A 24,407-nucleotide genomic window follows, 5' to 3' on the forward strand; every position below is an offset into this window, starting at 1 on the left:
TGGGTGGCTCAGTTGGTTGAGCATCCGACTCTTGATTTTAGCTTAGGTCATGATCTCACCAGTGGGGAGATGGGAGCCCTGTGTCAGCATGGACCCTGCTTGGGATTCTCTCTCTCTGCCTCACCCTTGCTTGTGTGTGCACTGTCTCTCAAAATAAACAAACATGGGGGAAAAAAAAACTTTCATTGCTAGACCCAAGTTACTCTTGCTTACTATCAACCCCAAACAATATGCGTAGGTATGATGGGAAAAACAAAAGCTAAAAAACCAAACCTATAAATCTTACTTTCAAAAATAATAGAGAGAAAACATAAAAACCAGTATATGGGGGTGCCTGGATGGCTCAGTCTGTGGAGCATGCGACTCTTGATCCCGGGTATGTGAGTCTGAGCTCCATGCTGGGTGTAGAGATTACTTAAAAATAAAAAATTGTTTAAAAAAAAAAAAATCAGCATATGCTTAGATACTATCTAAAAGGAAATATCCTTAATATTCCAATTCACATTCCATAATAGTACAGTACAATTGATATAATTCCTTATACCCTGGGAAAGCATTCTTCATTTTATTTGAACCCCAAAATACCATGAAATGCATAAAAATAAGCTTCTTTATGAGAATAATTTACTCTTGTGTTTATTTAGCATGTTATTTTATACTCAATTCATACAGGCCCAGCTTTTCCGTTTCAATGATACATAAAAAATGCTACTCTCATCAACTAGGTTCTCAGACCATTTTGTTGTGCCGTGCTAATTGTCTTAACTGACAAATCACCTTTTTTGTCACTAAATAACACAATGACAACAGCATGCAGTCATGCAGTGATTCTCAACTGAGATTTTTGCCCCTCAGGGGACATTTAATAACGTCTACAGATATTTTTAGCTGTAACTTGGGTGGGGGAGGATTCTACTGAAATGTAGTGGGAGGAGGCCAGGGATGTTTGCTAACCATTCTAAAATGCACAGGACAGCCCCCCATAACCAAGAATCACACAGTACAAAAGGTCAATAATCACAGAGAGATTGAGAAACCCTGGTATAATGGTAAGAGTGAAAACCACAGGGCCAGACTGCCTTGGTTCAAATTCAACTCCACTACTTACTAGCTGTGAGACTGACCTTGGGCAAGTTGACCTCTGTGCCTCAGTTTCCTCATCTCAAACTGGGGAATAGAGTACTCAACTCACAGGGACGCACTGAGGAGTAAGTAGGAATGTGTGCTGTAGTTTGTTAAATTAAAAAAAAAAAATCAGTGAATGACTGCAGCAAGTTAAAAGTGCAAGCATCACATGCAGTCATCCCTTTTGGCCTGTTCTCCTCAAATATTAACAGATACAGTGACATTCCCCACTTTCTATTTACTATCACCCTCCACCTACAAACTTACAACTGTTTTACTCACTTTTCTAACATAATCTCCTACACTTACTTTCTGCCACTGAATGAATAAAACCATCAGTTAACTGTCTTCCGTAACAGGGAAAAGTTATTTTCACTGCAGAGTATACTCAAGGGGTTTGAGATATAGAGCATTTACTTCCCCCTCAAAAACCTAACTTTCTATAATCTTTTTCCTTATACTACCATTAAGTCTATAAAGCACATCTCTTTAGTCCTAGAACAAGTATAAATCACTTGGATAATCACAGTACAAGACATCTTACATAATTCAGTCTGATCCCCTTTTAAAATAGAAGAAACTGAGGCTCAGAACTAGCCAACTTGCCTAACCACAACTGTCAAATGCAATAATTTGATTACTTCCCTGATTATGAAATAAGAGAAATAAATAGAAGCACCCTGACCCTTCTTTTGCATCCCACATAGAGCACTGGGCAGAAAACTGGCCTGAGATACAGTTAAGTTCAGTGATTCTTGTTCTTGCATCAAATAGCAATTATCCATCTTCCTCCTCAGAAATTAATTACCAACTTCAAGTTTTTAAATTGTAAACTTCATTCTTACCCAGCTAAAAGTTTCATTCACTGTTAATGAGCAGATATCCTTTAACAGATACTCTAGAAAGATCCAATTTATGCAATACATTACACTTAGTTGTTTTTTTTACCTCAATACTATGTTATTTGATTAACTATACTCTTATTTCATTTTTCAAAATCCATATATGAAATCTCTGAGGTGGCAACAGGCACTATGTATTGGTAAAAAAGCCTCTTTCAGATATAGAGGAAGCAGAGTTTATCATAATTGGGAGATTTAACATTTTCTACCTCTGAGGGAAAAAACTCTCCATCCTTTAACCAAATATATGAACGCTTGTGGACAGCTAATATTTAAAACATATAATTCAGGAGCACATTCTGTAAAACATAGCAGGAAATACCCTAGACTGATTTTCATTTATTACACAGAACTCTAGTTATTTAGAATTATGATTATTTTCACAAGTATGACCAATAGCAACAGCTCAATACACATTTCTTGAAATTCTGGGCATTTCTCAGTGGCTCAAAGCTTTCAAGTATTCTTTCAGAAATAAAGGCATGTTATGCAATTATTTAACAGGTTTGAGCAATACTTGTTTTTCATTAATCTACCAACATTTTAAATTTAGACAATTTTCACTTACATTTGATTCTTTGCTGCTTGCCTCTGAGCTTTTCTTTCTTTCCTTTTCTGATCTGGTGGCTTAGCAAAAACAATTTCAATATTTTCTCCCTCCAAATCTTTGCCATTCATTTCTTCCATAGCCTTAAAAAATGAGGTACTGATCAACAGAGAGGACTTTAACAACAATTTTAATTCATTTGAAATCAAAAAATCATTTCATTAATGTTGGAAGGATGAGATCCAATAGGACTGTTAGATTTTTATCTAAAGATCCAGCTCTTCAACTAATTAACTTTTTGACTTAGTTCAGTGAGTTATACAATTTGCTAAGGCCAATAAAGGTTAACTGGAGTAGATTACATGACTTCTAAGTGTCCTTCAACTTTTTAGAATACTCTTGATACTAGAATGACTAAAAATCGTTAGTTTAATTTAGATGCCTACAATAGTTCTTTTACCTTGACAGCACCATCTCGCTCATCAAAATGAATGAAGGCATAATCTTTTAGTTTCTTCACTCGTTCCAGTTTCCCAAACTGACTAAATGCTTTTTCTAAAATCTCTTCTGTTACAGTATTGGCAAGGTTACGTACAAACAGCACTTTTACCTGAAAATTAAGAAAAAAACAGAAATTCTCTGTGTATTTCCAAAGGGCTCAATTTCCAGGATGCCACCACCCCACCCACCAGACATAGTTTTAGTGATTACCCATTAGACAAATATCAGAAATATAATATGACTAAGTTTTCAACTCATTTGAGTAAATACCGAGGAATGACTGCTGGATCTGATGAGTGAAAAACCTGAACAGACACCTCATCAAAGATACAAGCATATGAAGAGATGCTCAACCTGACGTCCTTAGAGAACTGCATTTAAAAACAACAATGAGGGGCACACCTGGCTGGTTCAGTCGGTGGAACACGCAATTCTTGATCTCGGGTTTTTACTTATTTAATTTTTTTTTTTAATTTTTTTTTCAACATTTTTTTATTTATTTTTGCGACAGAGAGAGACAGAGCATGAACAGGGGAGGGGCAGAGAGAGAGGGAGACACAGAATCGGAAACAGGCTCCAAGCCATCAACCCAGAGCCTGACGCGGGGCTCGAACTCACGGACTGCGAGATCGTGACCTGGCTGAAGTCGGACACTTAACCGACTGCGCCACCCAGGTGCCCCTTGATCTCGGGGTTTTAAGTTCAAAGCCCCACACTGGGTGTAGAGAGTAGTTTTTAAAAATCTCTTTAAAAACATAAATAAAAACAAAAACAATGAAATGCCACCACATACCTATTAGAATGGCCAAAACCCAACACTAACACCACCCAATGCTGGTAAGGATATGGAACAGAAACATTGCTAGTGGAAATGCAAAATGGTACAGCCACTGTGGAGTTCAGTTTTTTTATAAAACTAAACATACTTTACCATACAATCTGATGATTGCACTTTTTGGTATTTACCCAAATGGGTTGAAAACATGTCCACATAAAAAGCTGCATATGGTTGTTTACAGCAGCTTTATTCATAACTGTCAAAATTTGGAACCAAAATGTTCTTCAGTAGGTGAATGGATAAATTGCAGTACCTCCAGACAATGGATTATTATTCGGTGTTAAAAAGAAATGAGCCATCAAGCCATGAAAAGACATGGAGGAATCTTAAATGCATGTAACCAAGTACAAGAAGATAATCTTAAAGAGCTACATATTGTATGATTCCAACCATAGGACATTTGGGAAAAGGCAAAACTATGGAGACAATAAAAAATCAATAGTTGTCAGGGGTTAGAGGGGATGGTAGGGATGGGGGAATCAGGGAGGATTCCTAGGGTAGTAAAACTATTCTGTATGATGCTATAATGAATGCATATCATACATTTGTCAAACCCATAGAACGTACAATAGAATAAATCCTAACATGAACTATGGACTTGAGAGTATATAAGAACTCTAAGTTTTTCAAAATAAAGCAAACAACGCTTAACAGTTTTTATTAAATTAGTAATTACTTTGTAATCAATGTAATCAAAGATGGAGGTGGTCATTTCCTACTAATGTGAATTCCATGCCTTGAGATAGTTGTTGAACACTTAACACAGGTGGTCAAAACTAATTAGAATCTGCTTCTGAAAGGTGGATAAAGAATGGAGGGAGCATTCAAAATACTGACAAATTCTTTCAATCCAGAAATCGCCTCAAAGTACAGTTATAAAAGTTGACCCTTTGTTAGGAAACATCATTTCCTCCTAAAATACCTGAAATAACACCTGAATTTAAAAATCCAATAAGAACTTAATAGGCCAATGGAAAAAATAATATGAAGTATTTTCTGTCCTCAAGACTATTTATCCTTTAGTAATATTCATAGTTCTGGCATTCACACTACTTTCTTGATTTAAGTGAATGAGCTGTATTTGCTAGCCTATCACCATTAAGAGGGTTTCTTAAATGACAAAGAGTAGAATAACTTAACTAGAACTGCACTAGTGAGTAAAGTGTTGACTCAAGAGATGTTTGTTCTCATAGGATGTCTCAACTGACTGCTGAAGCAGGATACCTAATAATAGCTAAACCTTGTAACTGCAGCAGCTCTGCTGAGGCCAATACAGTTCACTATTTTTAGGAGTAGGACTTTTAACACAAAAACCATGAAAGCTAATGGCGCCATTCTCAAAAATGCAAAAATTGCTCTTAGAATACACACAAAACTGATGGTGAATTACTTCCACAGCATGTAGGCTAACTACTCATCATCATGAGAATGACAGCTACACAATTATGATGGAGTGTCCACAAATAAATTTTTATATTTACTCTCTATGCACTTGGTTTTATTTCTGATGTGTGGTCTTAATAAAGAACACTTCTCTCACTTTCAAAAACGTGGTTTTGTGAAAAGTATACAATTCATTTTATAAGTTTCTTACTTCTCTAAAGCCTCCCGAATCCCTTTTGCCACCAACCCATCAAAAAAACCTGACTGTCATTACCTTTGCCATCACTTCAGGATCAGGATCTTCTATAGGATCAGCCCATTCAACAGTTCCAACATTTCCCCAGACCTTGACTTTACCACTCATTAACCTACGCCTTGCCTGGGCAGCTGTTTTGTGATCTTCATATTCAAGGAAGCAAAAGCCTCTGTTTTTTTTCTTGTCATCCGGTTGGTGGTATAAAATGACGTCTGTGAGACCCTCTGAAAATAAGCAACCATTCCAGAAAAATTAGGTAAAATAAGAAAAAAGAAGATCAAAGGATTTTTCTAATACTTGAATATAAAAATGAAAAATAATCTCTTTTCTTTGAAGAGGACTCTCAAAAACACTGGTCCAGATAACTGACCTAATACACACACCTTCCAAGTGTTCTCAACACAAAAATCCCCATGAAAAGAAATGTATTCTTTTTAATTAGACCCAAGGACTATTCTTCCATTAAATGACAAGAGGCATAAAATTTTTACATAACAATTACAAAAATGGCAGTGTAAGTCACATATGGTTAGACACTTTTCTCATTATGTAAATAAACATTAAAATTCCTTTTGATGGCACTTTCCTGGCCTCAGATATCAGTAACTATTTCAAATGAGATATTAGTATCACGTAAGATTGTGAATGTTCCTGGAGACTGGTAACAGTCTGATAATCTGCTAAATATTCTAGGCAGACAAAACAAAATAATAAAAGCAGCTTGATTTGGTCACTATTCTAAAAAATGCTTTAGATTTCAAAGAAATTACACCATACTGACATTGATTATATAATCTCTTGCTTATACAAATACTTACCATCCCAATAATTTAGAAAATCTAATCATTATGGAAACAATCCCACTAAGAATGTCAAGCTAGCACCTAAAAATGAATAGAACACACAGATTCCAAAACGAGATGCACAGATTCTGCAGATAGTTCAAATCTCAACTGCATTCCTTAAGAACTACACAGCATTCAGCAAGTTATTTCCCAAAACCCTCAGTACCTGTTTTCCTTATCTTACTTACAAAATACTTACAGAATGGAGCTACCTATCTCCCACAGTTGGGAGTAAGAATGCCAGTCAATAAATGTAGTGTTTGTAACAGTGCTTGACATGCAGAAGTATGCAATTACCTTCAGTATTAGAAGTGCATCTCCTTCCACATAAATCCAACTTACCTGTTACTTTGCTAAATTCTTCAAGAATCTGTTCCTTGGTTTTACTCTTAGGAATAGAGCCCACAAAAAGCCTATTGTTGGCCACTGAGATGCAGACACCAATGTGTTTTCCAGAACGAATTTCATGATTATTATACTGAAAGGGGAAGAAGTGTACCATATTTTTAAAATACTTACAAAATATTTTATTATAAATGATTATAAACATAGATGCAACTTTTTAGGCAAATTTCAATGCTATGTTTATCAAGTATTTTTATCCTTTAAAAATATAGTTAGCATACGTAAGAGGAAATTGTAATCTGCGACAGATATGAAGATTACACTGACAAAACACTTAAAAAGTTCATGAATTAAATTAATGCAAAAATTTGTTAAATCCTTGAAACTTAGGAAACTTGGTAAGTTAGGAATCAGGTCTATGAGCAGCTTAAATTCAAAACTGCTGATTCCACAATACTTTAATTTCTACTTAAATTCATCCTGGCAACCAGTTATCCTCATGCAAGAGAAATGGGATTCAAATACCAACAAGCTTTCTGCCTTTCTGTTAACCAGCATCAAATCTATTTTTTTCCATCTCCCTTTCACTCTTGTAAGAAGTTGCAATAAGGGATTTTCAGCTTCAAATATAAGTCTAAAAGGAGAGAACCTTCTTTTCCTGAATCCAACCCTACTTTTTTCCCCATTTCATTTTCAACAAACCTACAACAAGGTTGAAAAAAAATAAGTGGACTGATTAGGGTGCACGTATAGAAGCAACTATAAAACTACAGTAAAAAGTCAAGTCTTCATGTAACCCATACCCCACTGAAGGATGAGATATTTATTATACAGGCAAAACCCAATCTGTCAAAGTCACAAATCTACTAATCAGTATGATTTACAAACCGAAGTTCAAAAATATTCAAGTTATCAGGGAAAGTGAATTATTTATATTACACAGTTAAAACTACCTCAAAATTTCATGTTAGCAATAATGGTAGCAGCAGTTACAATTTGATTAATCCCCCACACCTGGCCTCAAAATCTGTTTTGAGTATGTGCAAGTGGAGCTATAAACACTAAAGAATCAACATAAATTTCCATACAATTTATAGGCCAGCCTTATAGCCAAAGTGAAACCATTCCTCTCCCATTTTGAAAGTAAGCTTTATACCCCATGTGGGGCTTGAACTCACAACCCTGAGATCTAGTTGCATGCTCCATTGACTCAGCCAGCCAGGCACCTCTCCTCTTCCATTCTTGCATTAAAGGTACATCAGGTGCAAGACAAGAAAGCATACAGTAAGTCAGAAAATCAATTCCTCCCTGTCCCTTTCTCCATCCCCAGATACTCAAAATCTAACATGAAATTCAAATGTCCTTCCTCCAGTTCAAAACGGCTTTGTACTTTCTACGTCACTGATTCAATTCGTGCTATCAAAGTCTCTGGTCATCATGATCCCAGGATTATTTATATTCTCTACACTCATGCCAGAGACTTTAAAAAAAAAAAAAAAAGGAAAGAGGACAAGGGTGCACAGCTGGCTCTGTCAGTGGAGCATGCAACTCATGATCTCACAGTCGTAAGTTCGAGCCCCACAACTGGGCATGGAGCCTACTTACAAAACAAACAAAAAAAAGAGATGACAGTTTTTGGCTATTGAAAACAAACTCAATGACTCCCTATCACCACTAGATAAAGTTCAAATACTTGGACATCACATAGGTTTATCCTAAAATTCCTAGTATGTCCCCCTTCTCTCCACAACACTAAAATCTTAGCTACTTACACCTGAGTTCTCAAACAGCTTTTAGACTGCTAAGCCTCTGAATAAAATGCTTTCTCTGAAACTTCCATCATCCAAACTCCAGATTTGAGCTCACTGTGCAATACCTACATCCTAAAAAACAGGTCAACAAAACACCCTTCTACGCTTAACACAAACCAACAGTTCTAAAAGGAGTGATTTTGCTCCCCAGGGGACATTTGACAATGTCTAGAGACATTTTTGGTTGTCAACTAGGGATGTGGGCTTACTGCTGGTTATTTAGTGGGTACGAAGGCCAGAGATGATACTAAATATCCTACAATTCAGAGGATAGCCCAGTAAAACAGAATTATCAGATCTAAAATATCAATAGTACTGAGGCTGAAAAAGCCTGCCACAACTTTTTCCCCCATGGCATTTATATTAAGACCAAAAACCTCTTAAAACTAGAAATATATAGATTACCTGCAAACAGTAGTGCTATGGCTAAATCCATCATTGTATGGGATTATGAACAAGTAGACTACAATACCTTATAACAAATAATCTAAGAAACACAAATTACTTTTAAGACACGTGCATTCCCTAGATTTTTATAATCTAGCATCAGAACACAACCTTAATGACAAATCAATGGCTTTCAATTTGATCTAATCTGTAACCCCAGGAGTTGACAAAAACTAAGATATCAGAAAAACAGAAAAAAATACATAATATTCAAAGGTGAAAATAAGAGTTATTCTGAAGATGACAGAACTTGGCATAGTTTTCCTTCTGTGTTTTTCATTTTCCAAAAGTTCTAAGAGCTAGACCTGTTTACTATAAGGAAACATCTAAATCTAAGTTTTAAAAAACTTAGAAAAAAAAAAGTTGTGGGGCACCTGGGTGGCTCAGCTGGTTACACATCTGACTTGATTTCAGCTCAGGTCATGATCTTACAGTTAAGAGATCTGCACTTGGGTGTGTGTTGCTTAAGATTCTCTCTTCCTCTGCCCCTCCCCTGCTTGCACGCATTGTCTCCCTCTCTCAAAAAAAAAAAAAACAAAAAACAAAAACTTGTTAAAAAAATAGAATTCTTAGTTATAACACGTCCATCAACATTTAACAATTCTGCTTCAAAGTAGTAATGACTGTTTCTGTTATTATTTACAGAAGAAAAGCTTCTTCATTTCTAACTCATCATCACTTGCCCTGCTAATAAGGTTTACCAATCCTGGATAGGTAGAAGGTTATTTAGGATGACTGTGGTCTCTAAACAGTATAAGTGACATGAAGATTTATTGGGACTTCTAAACTAAACTATAATGCTTCATCCACATTTTTTTAATTAAAAAAAGATAAAACAATTAGAGCTAACACACAGAGAGTAAACTGGCTCTTCAATTAAAATAAATCATTAAAGGGGCAAAGGAGACCCTCTGGGCATATTGTCCAAAAAAGCAGAAGTACCCAGAGGGGCGCATGGCTGGCTCAGTAAGGCACAGCATCCAACTCTTGATCTCAGGGTCGGGGGCTTACGCCCACATCTGGTGTAGACACTACTTAAGAGGGGGGGGGAAAAGTACACAGTACCCAGCAATAAGCATTTCTTGAAGCAGTGCCCTATTAAACATGCATTTTTATGTGCATCTGAATTATTTAACGGTTCTCACTCTTTAATAATTTTAAGACCAATCTATCACCATAAATTCACAAACGTTGCACCCCAGCAGGTGGGTAACAGTGAGATGAGTGGCAGAAGGGCATGATGAAACTGTTCTGAACCTTAACACAGATTCTAATGTAATGCTGATAAATCGTCTAACTCTCAGGACAGTGATATCTATCTCAGGATAGTGTCATCAGGACACTATCACAGTATCAAAATTAACAACAACAAAAAAAACGTGATGCCTTCCAACAAGGAAGTTGGGCGGTGATGTTAAGATATTTAAAAAATCTAGCTTTCAGGGACACTTGGGTGGCTCAGTTGGTTAAGGGTCTGAATTGGGCTCAGGTCATGATCTCACAGTTCGTGAGTTCGAGCCCCAAATCGGGCTGTCAGCCAAGATCTGATGTCAGTCAGATCCTCTGTCTCCCTCTCTCTGCCCCTCCCCAGCTCCGGCACATGCTCCGTCTCTCTCAAAAATAAACATTAAGGTCGCTGGAGTGGCTCAGTCAGTTGGTTAAGCGTCCCAACTCTTGGGTTTAGGCTCAGGTCAGGATTTCACTGTTTCTAAGTCTGGGCCCTCCAACAGGCTGTGTGCTGACAGCATGGAGCCTGCTTGGGATTCTCTGTCTCCCTCTCTCTGCCTCTCCCCTGCTTGCTCTCTCTCTCAAAATAAATAAACTTTAAAATATATAAATAAGATAAACATTTTTAAAGAATCTATCTTCCAGATTCAGTATCATAGTGAGGTGACCAAATAAAACAAAGATGAACTTTGAACATGAATCAATACAGTTTCACTCTTTCAGAACACCAAAACTGGAGTTGTACAGTACAGAATATTCCCACCATCTAGGCTTAAAATCTCAAGTCACTTTTTCCTCCCGTCGTAGCCAGTCAGTCACCAAATGCCCCCAAATTTAGCAATCTCAGATTTGGAATCTAACTCACAAGTGGTTTTTCAGTCCTAACTCTTCCCACAGCAGCAAAGCCACTACATCCTCAGCCTACTTTATTCTTAAACATTTCTTAAGTAGAAAATACTGAAGCCAAAATCTACTTCCCTAAAAATTCTACAATAACTATGGATTTTCTTCCCCAGATGACAGCACTTCATATACTCCACACAATGCTCAGGATTTAGCTGTTCTCTAAACCTGGCTAATCATTCCTTCTCTGATACTGGCAAACTAATGTGCCTCCCAAGCGTGTCACCAAATAGTGATATCCATAACATAATACTGTAGACACAGACTGAGATTGAGGAATCTAGAATAAATTGGAGACTATTGCTAATCTTCCACTTCTAAACATTTTTCTGTAACACAACAGTCCATGATTACCTGAGCTTATTTGGCAACCACACCACACTGCTTACTTACACTACAGCTTACTTGTGAAATCAGTTGTATATAGGACTTGACGTTTGTCCTGACTCAATTCCATCTTGCTGGTGTTAACTATCTGTTTCAGGCTATCACAATCTTTTAAGATTCTGATTTTTGTCATCCAGGGCATTTATCACTCACTACATGAAGACTCAAGTCACCAGACATATGACACGAGTCCAGCTATGCCCTGATTTATAAATCATTGATAAAAATTAGAATGGAACATATAGCTTACCATCGCCTATTATCTCTCCTTTCAAAATCTCTAGCCTCTCTCCTTTCTATATAGCTGCCACTTTCCTGGTCTTTGTTCTCTTCATCCAAACATTCTTCATTATTCTGTTTTTTATACCATGCTACCCACATTAACACTCAAAAGTTTAATGGCACCATGGAAACTTAGCCCCATAGTCATGACTACTACCTTCTGGCACTGACTTTATACTATACTAGTTTCATCTCCCATTTCCTTCAACAATACACTGCTTCAACCAGATTACCTATTTCCTTTCACTGTCCTGCTCAAACTTCTTTATCACAAAGCCTTCCAAAATAACCCCAACACAATCTATGCCTTCATCCCTGTTAGCATCTGAAAAAGGCATTTGCATCCCTGTTACCCTCTGAACGATGCATCTGTGTCCTATAAAATCATGAACTCAATCAAACTACCATGTAGGTCCAAAGTTTTCATGTTAAACACACTGTTTGCTAAAGTGCTACAAAGTATGTCGTGGACCTATCTTGTCAACTGCATTCATCAAAATGGTTTTATACATGCTACACCAGTGTACATCAACCACTTCAGTGAATAAAACCCATCAGTGCCTATCAAAACCATAACTGTTTTAGTTTTTTTTTTTTACATTTATTTTTGAGAGACAGAGCACAAGTGGGGGAGGGGCAGAGACAGAAGGAGACACAGAATCTGAAGCAGGCTCCAGGCTCTAAGTTGTCAGCACAGAGCCCGACACGGGGCTCGAACTCATGAACTGTGAGATCATGACCTGAGCCAAAGTCGGAAGCTTAACCGACTGAGCCACCCACGCGCCCCAAACCCATCACTTTTAATATGCAAATAGAGATAAACTATTCCAGTATTTGTAATATAGGCACTATTAGCATTTTCAGCAGGGTATTTACTTCTATTATCTAGGACTGCAATGGACACTAAAATGCCAGTGGCCCTGAGCTCCAATTCGAGCAGCACACCACAGAAATACATATACACACTTGCCTGCCCTTCTTCCGGGTCTTTGGGACAACAACAAACACTACACATTTGGATATTTCCAAATATCCCCCTGGGGATGAGGGGGCAAGCATTACCCCCTATAAATGTACATTAATTCAAAGCTGACACTGAATACATAATTACAAACGGAAATCAGAAAACCTTTAAATACTAATATGGGACTATAGCTAATATGGGAAATATAAATTCTTGGGTCATAAATAATAGATTAGATGACACTAGTCAACCAGTCAGGTTATTTATCTAGCACCTACTGAATTGTTACATAGTGGCACTGTTGTAAATGTCAGGGATACAGGAAAAAAGAGCTTGTATGCTGGAGGAGAGAGATAAGCAAATACTTTACAAAGCCAAGAAATAATTTTAAGTACATCTGAGCATTCTATTTTATTGTGTTCATGATACAGTCACAGAGCAACTGGGTGGTAAGCTGCTGAAAGTCAGGAAAGGCCTTCTAGGAAGACCTGATGTATAAGAAGGCAGTAGCCATGGTAGCTGGGGGAGTGTTCAAAAGCGGAAGAGCAGAAGGTGGCCTTGAGATAGAAATGGTCACAGCTTATGTGGGAGGCAAAGTATGGACGGAGCAGTAATAAAGAAAAAAAGAAATGTAAGCAGAAACTTGATCAGATAGGGCCTTGTTTGGAAGCCATTATTAAAGTTGTCAGCATGGGAATGTTGTGATCTAACCTATGCTGTTGAATGGTTAAGACTGTAAAGGGGCAATGGAAAGCAGTGACTAGATAGAAGCACTCTTTGAATGGTACTTTAGACTAATGTGGTAGCAATGTAGATAGATGCCAAAAATATTCTGGCAGCAGAAACAGAACTTATTTCCTGTGCTCCTTTTTAACACTACCTAAGTGACTACATAATTAAAGAATTAGGCTACCTGATGACATAATTTATATTGCTGGCTTTAAACTGTTAGGTCTGGTCAACGATAAGAACTCAAACTAAACAAACCTGGTATCGAACTAAAGCTATACGGCCTCCTATAAGTCACCCAGGCTATTTACTCTTCTACAGAATGAAGATAATTCCAGTTGCTTTAAAAAATAGATAGTATTTAAAGGTAATAATGTAACACCCTAGCACAGCTCCTGTGTCTTAACAAGCACTCAACAGGTAACTATTATTCACCTTTCACAAACTTAGCTCCTGCTTCCCTGGCAAGATTTTCATCATTTGGCAATAAATTTATTGCCCAAAATACAAAGCAAATGTTGGCTGAAAACCAGTCATTTAAAAAGTCTACAGGTGCTTAACTTCATGCCTCTTTTTCAGCTGTTATTATCAATTACCCTATTTTTATAAGTAATTCTGATGCAAATTTAAAATCCACAAAAATTTTTTAAAGTAAACTCTACCCCCAAAGTGGGGCTCAAACTCACGGCCCTGTGATCAAGAGTCACATGCTCTAGCAACTGAGCCAGCCAGGGACCCCAGAATCCTCAATAGTTTTTAATCTGGGGGACAGGGAGGGGAGGGATTATTCCTGGATCATACCAAAAATAAGGCCAAATACATAATCTTTTTTTTAAAGTAAGTTCTACATCCAACATGGGGTCTGAACTCATGACCCAGAGACGAACAGTCACATACTCTACCAACTGAGCCAGCCAGACTATCTCGATCTAAAAGTACTCAGGACACTCAAAGGACAGGAAAGCAAAAAGAAATGGTCTTCCTGCTTCCATCTTGTCTGATCTATAAATAATCCCAAATAGACATTTTTTTAAAACTTATTATCTACAACTACAATGACCATTCTATTAATCTTCTATAAAAATTCACCTTGGATATTGGTGTAATTCAAGTAGACTCTCATGACATGACACAAGAAGGGACAGTTTTCAAAATATGCTCCCTTAAAGAACACATTTAGAAGAATACTCATTTCCACAATACTAAGTAGCAAAGGACGTCCTCGTTAACTTGATTTATTTCTCTAGAATATTTCATTTCCTCAAAAGTCTAGTCCTCCCTTTTTACTGTTACATTACGGCAAGCCTCCCAATTCTGTTATCAACATAATCCTACCACAGTAAAACACCCTTTAAAAAAAAGCAACGATGTGGGGCACCTGGGTGGCTCAGTCGGTTAAGTGTCCAACTTCGGTTCAGGTTACGATCTCGCGGTTCGAGCCCCACATCAGGGTCTGTGCTGACAGCTCAGAGCCTGGAGCCTGCTTCAGATTCTGTCTCCATCCCTCTCTGCCCCTCCCCAGCTTACACTGTGTCTCTCTCATTCTCAAAAATATTTAAAAATTTAAAAATAAAATTAAAAATTTTTAAAAAAGCAACGATGATATATCCATTTCACCCTAGTGGATGTAGTGGTAAAACCATTACAAAATGCAAAACTTCCTAATTTATCAGACAGGAAAAAATAAACATGTTCCCAGATAAGGACTCCAATCACAAAACCAGAAAAAATGTAAAAAAGAACAAGAATTATTATTAGTTCCTGGATAAATTAAAATGGCTGGCTAGCTACCTATGGAACTTTCTGAATTATAACTGAAAACTTAACTATATTAATGAGACTACATCCTAAGCCCACAGCAATGCAATTTTGGACTGTATTATTTGTTAAGCCAAGGCAACTGCCCAAACTGAAACATTATTTCATAATGACTATTTACTGGCACTCAAAATCATCATGTTACAATAGGATTATAGATCATCTTCCTCTAATGAAGTATTTTTTATGGATTTTGGACATTGTCTACAAATACTGCAGTGAGGACCTGCCATAAATAGTGCATTTTGGTAGCAAGAATTAAGTGGCCTACAAATGCTGGTTTAATGATTCCTTTTAAAAATGTTAACACACAAATCACCACTTATACACTAAGTAACCACCCTTGTTAAACAATAAAAGCTTTATGTAATACCTAATATATAAAATGGGTCTGAAATTAATGGTAAATTCTATACTAGCTTGCTGCAGTAAGATAGTTTGCTGCCTTCTCATTCACATTTCTGTATTAAAATTTACTGCTACTCTATTGCTACCTGGCAAAAATGTTCTATTTGTTTATAGATTAAACCAGATGACTTCTAAAGTTATCTTTCCAGAACTCTAAAAAGTCCTTAATTTTACATGAACTGCTCAAAACTAAAATTTTGACAGCCCAAAGGTTACAAGTGAATGGTTCCCAATAGAACTATAGCTGCTCTGAAATAGGAAGCATTCTTTAAATGAGGGAAAAATCACCCATGATTTAAAAGTACCTAAACTCCCAAATTCTTTTTTAGAGACACCACCTATAATCTTTCAAGCAGCACTATTCTAATGTTAAGTTTTTATCATAGTCAATTACGTACACCAAATGAGAAATTCAATCACCATGGAAAGCAAAACAAAGTATAGTTGGCTTTTCCCCTCAAGGTATGCCTTAAAATATAGACCATCTGATGGTGAGGAAAGGATAAATTCAGGAAAAATCAATCCAAGAATTTTAAGATTGTTTAGTATCCCCTACAAAATATTTAAGCCAATAAGGCAAATTTAACAAATATCTGCCATAGTGGACAATTTTACAAAAGTTCCTCCCCAGTTTACTTTTTGATACATTTCTTGGGTTGAAATTAACCCTTGACCTCTTCAATTATAAAATGTAGAATCCATGTGAGCCACAAAATTTCATAAAACTAGTTTAAAGAAGAGCTAAGCCATAATTTGATTAAAGCTCTTTTTTTAAAGTTGGCAACGTAACTAGGTCTTCACACCTTACACATCTGGTACTTTAAATCAAATATTGCCACTCAGCATGAAATCTTTTATTTCATGAACTAGAAGTTTGTCATCACAATGTCTTTGTGATATATTTTATAGAAAGAGGAATGGCCCAGGTACAGCCACAAAATAAGGAAGGCCTACCTATTACAGTCACTTTCTTAAATCTTTTAACATTCCTATTAAAAAAAAAAAAATCACCAAACTAGATGTTTCAAAGAACTAATAACTCAGAATTCTGATACAGTGCCTTATATATAGATCCTCAGTCAGGTACAGCCAGAAAATAAGAAAGCCCTACCTATTAGTTACTTCCTTAAACCTTTTAACATTCCTATTAAAGAGTAAAAAAATCACTAAGCTACATGTCTCAAAGAACAAGTAACTCAGAATTCTAACACTGTGCCTTATATATAGATCCTCAGTCCAGTCAACTACACATATAAAGAATACTGCTACAATAACTACAACAAAGAATGTAAAAGTGCCTAATCAGCACTTCAAAAAACATTTGGTTAACTCTTAGGCAAAATAAGAAAAAACTTGACTTTAATTAAAGACAGTGAACGTGAAGACTGGAAGAAAAAAACTTACCAGTTTAACAGCCTCCTGAGCGGCTTCTTTTGTACAAAAAGTGACAAACGCATAACCTCTATTGAGACCAGTGAGTGGATCCATCATTAGACGAAGATCCCATATCGGTCCAGCTTTCTCAAATAATGGAACAAGTTCATCCTCAAACAGATCTCTTGGGATCTTCCCCACAAATATCTGTAAATTAAACATGAAGTAAAAAACCATGGAGAGTTTCTTTAGGAAACCAGATACCTGCACATTTACTACAAAAGGTACAAGTTTTTAGTTTCTTTACCTCAGTGCCAACAGAAGGCTGCTGACCTGAATAAACGGAATCTGGAGGCGGTCCCCCATACTTCCTCTGTCCAGTGGTCACATCAAGTGTGTAGCCTGTTCTTTCCAATAGTGCCTTGAAAAGTTCAAATGTCATTAATACATTTAATTCACAAGACCACACCCATGCATTTCACAGTTAAAAATCAATCTTGTTCAAAGCATTCCATTTACCTTGGCAACAATCCCTACAGTTTTCTGGTATGTTTTAGAATTTCTCCTTTAATGTACCCTTGTAGTAGCTCTAATTTTTAATGAAAATTTCAGGGCCCTACTCAAATTATTTCTGGTTTCCAATTAACTAGTGTTTAGCAAACAAACAACTAGTATTGATTTATCAACATCTTTCAAGCCAGGGTCTGTACCTGTTCTGCTAATTTCTCCTAACTGTACCTAATTTGCTTGAGTTTAATTCTCTCCCAAAGGAGGAACTGGGTAAAGCTCCTTAATAAACTCCCTGTATCCCACACTTCTAATACACACTGCCAGCAATTCTGGGAACCAACCTTTGTAGAAATTACATTCCCTGAGAATGCCCCTTAACTTAGGAGTTACAGGAAATATAACAACTTAATTCATCTGACATTCAAGCACCATGCTTCCCCAGATGGCATGGTTCATTCAGAACAAATGAGAGCCAAAATGACTTTGAAAACTTTATGTAATTGCAACAATGTGAAATAACTTCTAGGTCTTATCTCCCCTAAAAGTGAACTGTTAAAATTTAAACACAGTTCCTATTTACTAATCAGTGGTAGTTTCTCCTATCCCTTGGTATAAGGCCAAAGTACTAGAAAGTTGTCTACAATTAGCCTAAACAAACAAAAAAACCCAAGAATTATTCTCCTCTGCCATCTCAACCAAAGTACAAAACCTGCTTTCTAAATAATAAAATCTAGTAATTGGCTAATAAATTCTGAAAAGAACAAAAACAAAAACAAGCTAACACCAAGCACAATGACAAATTTTATCAAAATGCTGTCAAATGACCTGGGGTCACCTCAGTCTCTAGAAACGAAAATGACTAGACAGATTTCAAACACTTTCTACCCAAAGAATTAAATATCTGTGAAAAAAATACTATGATAAAAAAACTCCTCTATTACTAAACTCTAACAAAAAGGCCCACAAAGTGCTACGTTATTTTGAAGCAGCCTTTTTCTATCATACCCCAATGTTTATTTACGGATGCAACATTGGGCAACAAAAATAAACTGAAATCTATTACTAGAACATAAACTAAACCACTAACTAAATGCCTCATCTTCACTTTTTCCCATATGTAATCCCTGCACTTTTCACCTTCATCTTTATATTACTTTTTATATCAATCCCTAAAAAATAGAAAAAAACTTATTCTTCAAACATCCTATAAAAGTGTCACTATGTCTTCTTGTTGCAATTTAAGAGACACTAAAGCTTCAAGCCACTCCCTCCCAGACAGAAAAGTCAAAATAAACTTTACATTTTTAATAAAAATTTAATAACCCTAACTCCAAAAATGTAAATTTAATTACAACTGATATAATAAAGACATCTACACTCCATTTCTATGGAAAAAACTGGATTTATGGTTTAAACACAATTCACTCACAGCCTGACCTGTAAAAGCCTCAAATATATGAATGACATTAACAGTTAACTCCTTATTCCAAGCTTCCCTCCTCCCATACCATTAAAACATCACTTAACACTCATCACTTAACACTCATAATTAACTTTCTTAAACCATAACTCTTGGTTCAAAGAGCATCAGCACACTGTAATAAGAGCACCAGATTAAAACTAGCATGATCACATTTTCTATAAACTGAAACCTCAACACAACTAAAAACCAAAACAACCTAGTTGCATTTGAGGCCATTTATTGCTCTACATGACCTTAAAAAAAAATAACTTCCACTCCCAACCTCAGTTTCTTCACTTGCATTTCCACACTCCTCAATTTTACCAATAAAAGCTGCCTTTAGAAATGAACAAATCAGCCTTAAAATCAACAGTAATAGAAAAGAAGAAGGTAGTGTTAAAAATTCTAAATCCATTTAACTTGGGAGTTTGTGAATTCTAAGATAAGTCAACTGTTAAATGTACACTCCTCACCAAGTATGGGATGAACGGATTCCCTCCCATTTTTGTTCTACTGTCACTAATCTGGACTTCCAGCTTTTCAAAAAATGTTTAGAAATATGGTAGATGGTATTTAGGTCTTTGCCTTAGAATACCAAGAAACACTGATTTAATGCAAAAATTAGTAACAAGAAAAACTTAAAAGTGAGTTGTTCTAAAAACAGAAATAACTAAAGGCAGGAAACCTTTCAAAAGGCAGTAATTAGAAAGGATTAACAAATTATCTCAGATTATTAACTCTCAACATCTTAAAGATGCACACCCACATTTCACATCCAAAGAATATTTACACCAAAGCTTAAAAAAAAGTCCTTGAAAGAACTTAAAAACGACCGGGGGGGGGGGGGGGGGGGGGGGGGGGGATTAAAAAGAAAAGTTTTTAAAGACATACCTTAATTTTTGCCTCATCTGGTCCTTTGCTAGAATCCGCTACTTTGGTCCCTTGTTTTTCTCTCTGCCTGTAAGTCTTCATGACTCCACATAAAAAGGCACTTTTGTTCTATAAAAAAATTTTCCAATCACATTTAACAATGGTCTTATCTGTATCTAATTCAATAAAGCAAACTATATCAAAACTACTCATGTTCTAGTTACACTGACATCAACATTACCTGAACATGAGAGAGATCACTGTCTTTAAACTGCTGAAGAACTGCCAATGCGCCGTCTTCATTGAATTCTTTTAAAGCCTCGATAGCTCTTTCATCTAAGTCACTATGTGCAACCAGCCCTGGAGAAGAGAAAACTGAATTAGTTGTCAACTTTTAATATTTTTAGAAACTTTTTTAAGAAACCATATTTGCCAATACAGGTACATGCTAGCCAAGTAAGAATTCTTCCATTTCCCTTACCTATATGAGAAACACACATGCTTTAATCATTCTGAACTAAATAAAACCTCTCAACCACACTTACAATGAATCAACTTCTTTTACATCTTCTTCTAAGTCACATAGTTTCTAAACGCTAAGTATTTCTACAGTAAATATGTAAATCCTAAAATCAACCAACAAAGTACCAAGCATGACAACTGAACCTCTACACGATTTCAAATACCACTAGGAAAAAAGCAACAGCCACACCAAGACAGACAAGTCTATAGTTACCAGTTATTTAACAAGAATCCTACTATAAAAATACCCCAAAAAGTCACATGGCCTGCTCCCAACATTTAGCAGCTGTTGCTACCATCATATACTTATCCATCTGGCCAGCCAGCCTTTACCTCCTAACCCTTCCTTCTTCCCTCCCTCTACACCTTAACCTCTAGTTCACAACTATCACAACAAGGCAAAACTCTAGTTCCCACACTTATTGGAAACCACAAAAAGTTGCTATTTTAGCTCAAAGCCAGAAATCCAATAGAAAAATTTCATAATATAATTTTGCAAGTGTTAGTTCTTACCTGCAACGTAAATTTCATCTAGTTTTTCAGCAACTTTCTGTGGTAAACCAGCATCAAGCAATGTCTGAAAATTTTCTGAATGGATAACTGCAGAAGTAGTATCCATGGGCTCTTCAGTACCATTTCCATTAACATGTTCTGTAGCCATGTTTCCAGAGATCTGTTCAAACGCAATAAGCAAAATTAAACTAGGATCTTCAAAAAGGGTAGAGGAAATATAAGAGCCCCAATCTTTACTTTCTCTACCAATTTCTACACCAGCCAGCCTGCGCCTCCCTTTAAAGAAGCCTTACAGTCACTATCGCCTGACAAGCCAGATTCGGAGCGCGGGGCAGAGGAGGACAGATTCACTATGTTTTTCCTTAGCACCACCCCTGACTCACCTGCTAACACTCCCTAGGAAAAACCATATTACAAATGGAGCCCAATCAGCACGAGGACAAGCCAGCGTGCCACATGCAGCTGTGGCAGTACAGAGAATGAGGTGTGTGGAGAAAGCAAAGCTGGGCTTTTCTCTCTCAAAGGTAAACCCCCAAAGTGCGCGCTTTTCCCGCCTGCCGCTTATAGATCTGTAACAACAGCCAGCGAAGAACAAAGCGCTCACACAAGCTACCTTCCTACCACCCAATTTCTCCACCCTTCACCCCCGCACCCAAAGCCCGCCCCCAACTCCGCACCCAAAGCGGCAGCCTCACCGCTGCGGCCACCAGGAGCCCATTAGAAACACGTGCTCTGCGCCTTCAAATGTCCTACAACTTCCTCCAACGGAAACCCACCGAGTCCCAGGCCAAGACGACCATCACCGACTCCCAACGTCAACCTGAAGCCAAGATCGGAGCCCCCAGAAAGCAGCAGCAGCACAACCTCGCCCCTCCACACCGAGGCCGCGGCGGCGCCAGGCCATAGGCTCTCCCCGCCCCCCCCAGCGCCGCCGTCTCCGCCGTGACACATGGCTCTCTCCGCCCCGGGCGCCGGCGACCCCCGGCCGCCCGCCCGCACCGCCGAGACCTGAGCCGCGGCGCATGGTGCAAGCCCCCACCCCTCTCCCGTCCGTGCAGTGACTGCGGCGCCGGAGCCAGCTGTCCCACCCCCAGACAGAGGCCAGTAACCCGGCGGAGTGAGGGCGTTCCGCGAACTGCCTAACGCCCGCCGGACCGCGAGCACCACCCAAGCTCGCCGCGCGGCTGCGGGACGGGACCAGCTCCTCTCCGCCCACTCCCGCGCCGCGGTGACGGCCACGACAGCACCAACTCCGCCGCCGCTCGCGGTCCGCGCGGGCCATGGGGCCGCCTCCTCCCTGGAGCGCCGCAGACAAAGCCCGAACGGCGGCAGCACATGGAGAATAGAAGGAAGTGGCGGCGCGGGCTGCGGCCTACTCTCAAGCAGCCCCAGTCAACGTGCTCCTCTCCCCCTTGGAATCCATTTTCCAGAAAAGCCGGGTTCTCCCCACACCTCCCTCGCCCAGCTCACTCCACAATGTCACGGTGCTCCCCTCCCAGACCCGGGTCCTGGCGGTCGTTACCTCCCCGTTGGGCTGCGGCGGAAGAATCCTGTCCGAGGAGATCGGGTTGCGGGAAACGCGTGCTCGCTGCTCCCTGTGTCCGGCGCGAGTGGAGCTGTTGTAAAATGGCGGCCGAAGCTCACGCCGCTGGCAGCAAACCCGATCCAGTTCCACTCGCCTCCGAGCGCGCTCCCGGTGCGCGCGCGCGCGCCCGCGTGACCCCCCCCCTTTCCCTCCCCTCCCTCGCGCGTCCGCTTCTCTCACTCCCTCTGCCCCTGCCCTCCTCCAGCTCCTCCTTCTCCCCCTACCACCACCGCCACCGCCACCGCCACCACCACCAGCAGCCTCCGTCCGCCTCCTTCTCTCGGTCTTTCTTCTTCCCCTCCCTGCTCCTTTGCCCCACCACTCTCAGTCCCGTCCGCGGCCGCTCAGGCACGAGTGACCGCCTTTCCCCTCCTCGCTCGAACGCTCGCTCACACCCTCCCTCGCTCGCTCTCTCGACTCCGTCCCCCAGTCCCAGCCGAGTCGGCTCCTCTCTTTCTCTCTCCCGCGCTGACGTGACGACGTAGCCTACGCCTCGGGACGCGCGCCCGCGGGCTCCGCCCCCACGCCCCGCCACCTCCCTTGCTCCTCACCTCCCGGGGGAGGGGGACGCAAGACCCCGCCCTTCCGCTCCGGCGGCGACGGAGGGGCCGAGAGTGAATGAAAGACCCGCCCCTTCCCTTCCCGACACTCCCCCTCCCGCTCTCCTCCAGGCGGGGCGGGCCGGCTCAGCGTGTCCCACTCGTTCTCCTTTGTCAGGAGACAGGCATCTCCCCACCCCGCCCCACCCCACCCCCACCGCAGCACCACGCGCACGCCACCCCCACCGAGCTCCTGCCCGTCCCAACCCCCGCCCCGTCCCGGGCCCGCGAGGCACGGGGCGAGGGGTGCGGAACGCTACCGCAGCTGTCTAAGGACACCCACCGATCCGTGCGCGCCCGGCCCCCGCCCCCGGCGCCGCGGCCGCGTAGCCGTTCGCGGCGGTGTCCACGCCGCCGCCGCCCGGCGCTCTTCTCGCTCGGGAAGCTGCAGGCGCACGTGTCCCCCGGGGCGGGGCGAGGCAGACAATGGGGCGGCGGGGGGAGGGGAGTGGCGCCGAGACCCGCAGACCTCTGGTTAACCTAGCCGGTGGGACTCGAGTACGGGAGTCGCTACGGGGAAAGCGGTTCTCCCTGGCCGGACAATGGGACCTCCCGGGGCCCCGCGCCCGCGCAGCTTCACTTTCGCGAAAACCTTGGGCGGAGGGAGGGGTTCCCGTGGCTCGGACGAGGAAACCCTGGCTGCTTTTAGGAGGAACGGGGCTCGTTCCAGCGGACCCAGAAGCGACTCCGGCCGTGGGATGATACGAAGGCCAGATTTGGAAGCGAAACCGCCCGGTGGTGAAGAGTTGTGCAATAGTCTGTTTCAGTCCCTGGCCTTTTAAGCAGTTAAGGGCTTCCTCATAGCACAGTTTGAGCAACTTGAAGTAGCACAAAGCTGTGTGGTTAGGGCAACTGTGAGGAACATATCTGTGTTTCTTTTTAAAAATCTTAGCAACTAAATGTTACGTGAAGTGACATTTCCTTTGTAGCCGTTTACTAGTACAAGAAAGACAAGACAAAGACGTTAGAATTTCAGTCGCGGTATGGATACTAACTTTATCCAATTCAACTGTAATCTAATAGTGTCCTTTTTATTGAAAAGCTTTTTAAGAGCTCACTGGTTCCCGAAATAAGCTCTATGCTGTGACAACAAATCAGTGGTTCGAGGAAAAGTTAGATGAATACTCTTCAAAGTGATTAAGCACATAAAATGCTAGATTATTTTCCATAGGTAGCTGGAAATAGGAAATATTTGACCAAAGTACTATCTAGCCTATCTGTTCAGCAAGGATCTGACATTTCCGCCACCTAAAA

General features: G+C 39.9%; 1 protein-coding gene across 8 annotated transcripts in view; it reads right to left on the reverse strand.

Moving 5' to 3' along the window:
• The window catches only part of LOC122490377 (synaptotagmin binding cytoplasmic RNA interacting protein), a 31,534-nt gene extending 7,961 nt beyond the window's left edge, over positions 1-23,573 (reverse strand). For 3 of the 8 annotated variants that reach the window (XM_043593051.1, XM_043593050.1, XM_043593049.1), the window contains exons 1-10: positions 23,437-23,573; positions 20,970-21,129; positions 20,176-20,294; positions 19,956-20,063; positions 17,400-17,513; positions 17,123-17,299; positions 6,740-6,875; positions 5,571-5,776; positions 3,035-3,184; positions 2,596-2,717 (exon numbers count right to left, since the gene is read on the reverse strand). In XM_043593051.1, the coding sequence (XP_043448986.1) occupies positions 2,596-2,717; positions 3,035-3,184; positions 5,571-5,776; positions 6,740-6,875; positions 17,123-17,299; positions 17,400-17,513; positions 19,956-20,063; positions 20,176-20,294; positions 20,970-21,117 (1,280 nt within the window). In that variant the 5' untranslated portion in view covers positions 21,118-21,129; positions 23,437-23,573. Of the gene's footprint in view, positions 1-2,595; positions 2,718-3,034; positions 3,185-5,570; positions 5,777-6,739; positions 6,876-17,122; positions 17,300-17,399; positions 17,514-19,955; positions 20,064-20,175; positions 20,295-20,969; positions 21,130-22,491; positions 22,848-23,436 lie in introns of those variants that run through there. The other 5 variants (XM_043593054.1, XM_043593053.1, XM_043593052.1 and 2 more) reach the window with 2 other exon arrangements.
• Positions 23,574-24,407: the final 834 nt, after the last annotated feature.

This window comes from Prionailurus bengalensis, chromosome B2 (assembly GCF_016509475.1).
Source record: "Prionailurus bengalensis isolate Pbe53 chromosome B2, Fcat_Pben_1.1_paternal_pri, whole genome shotgun sequence".
NCBI classification, from domain to species: Eukaryota; Metazoa; Chordata; class Mammalia; order Carnivora; family Felidae; genus Prionailurus; species Prionailurus bengalensis.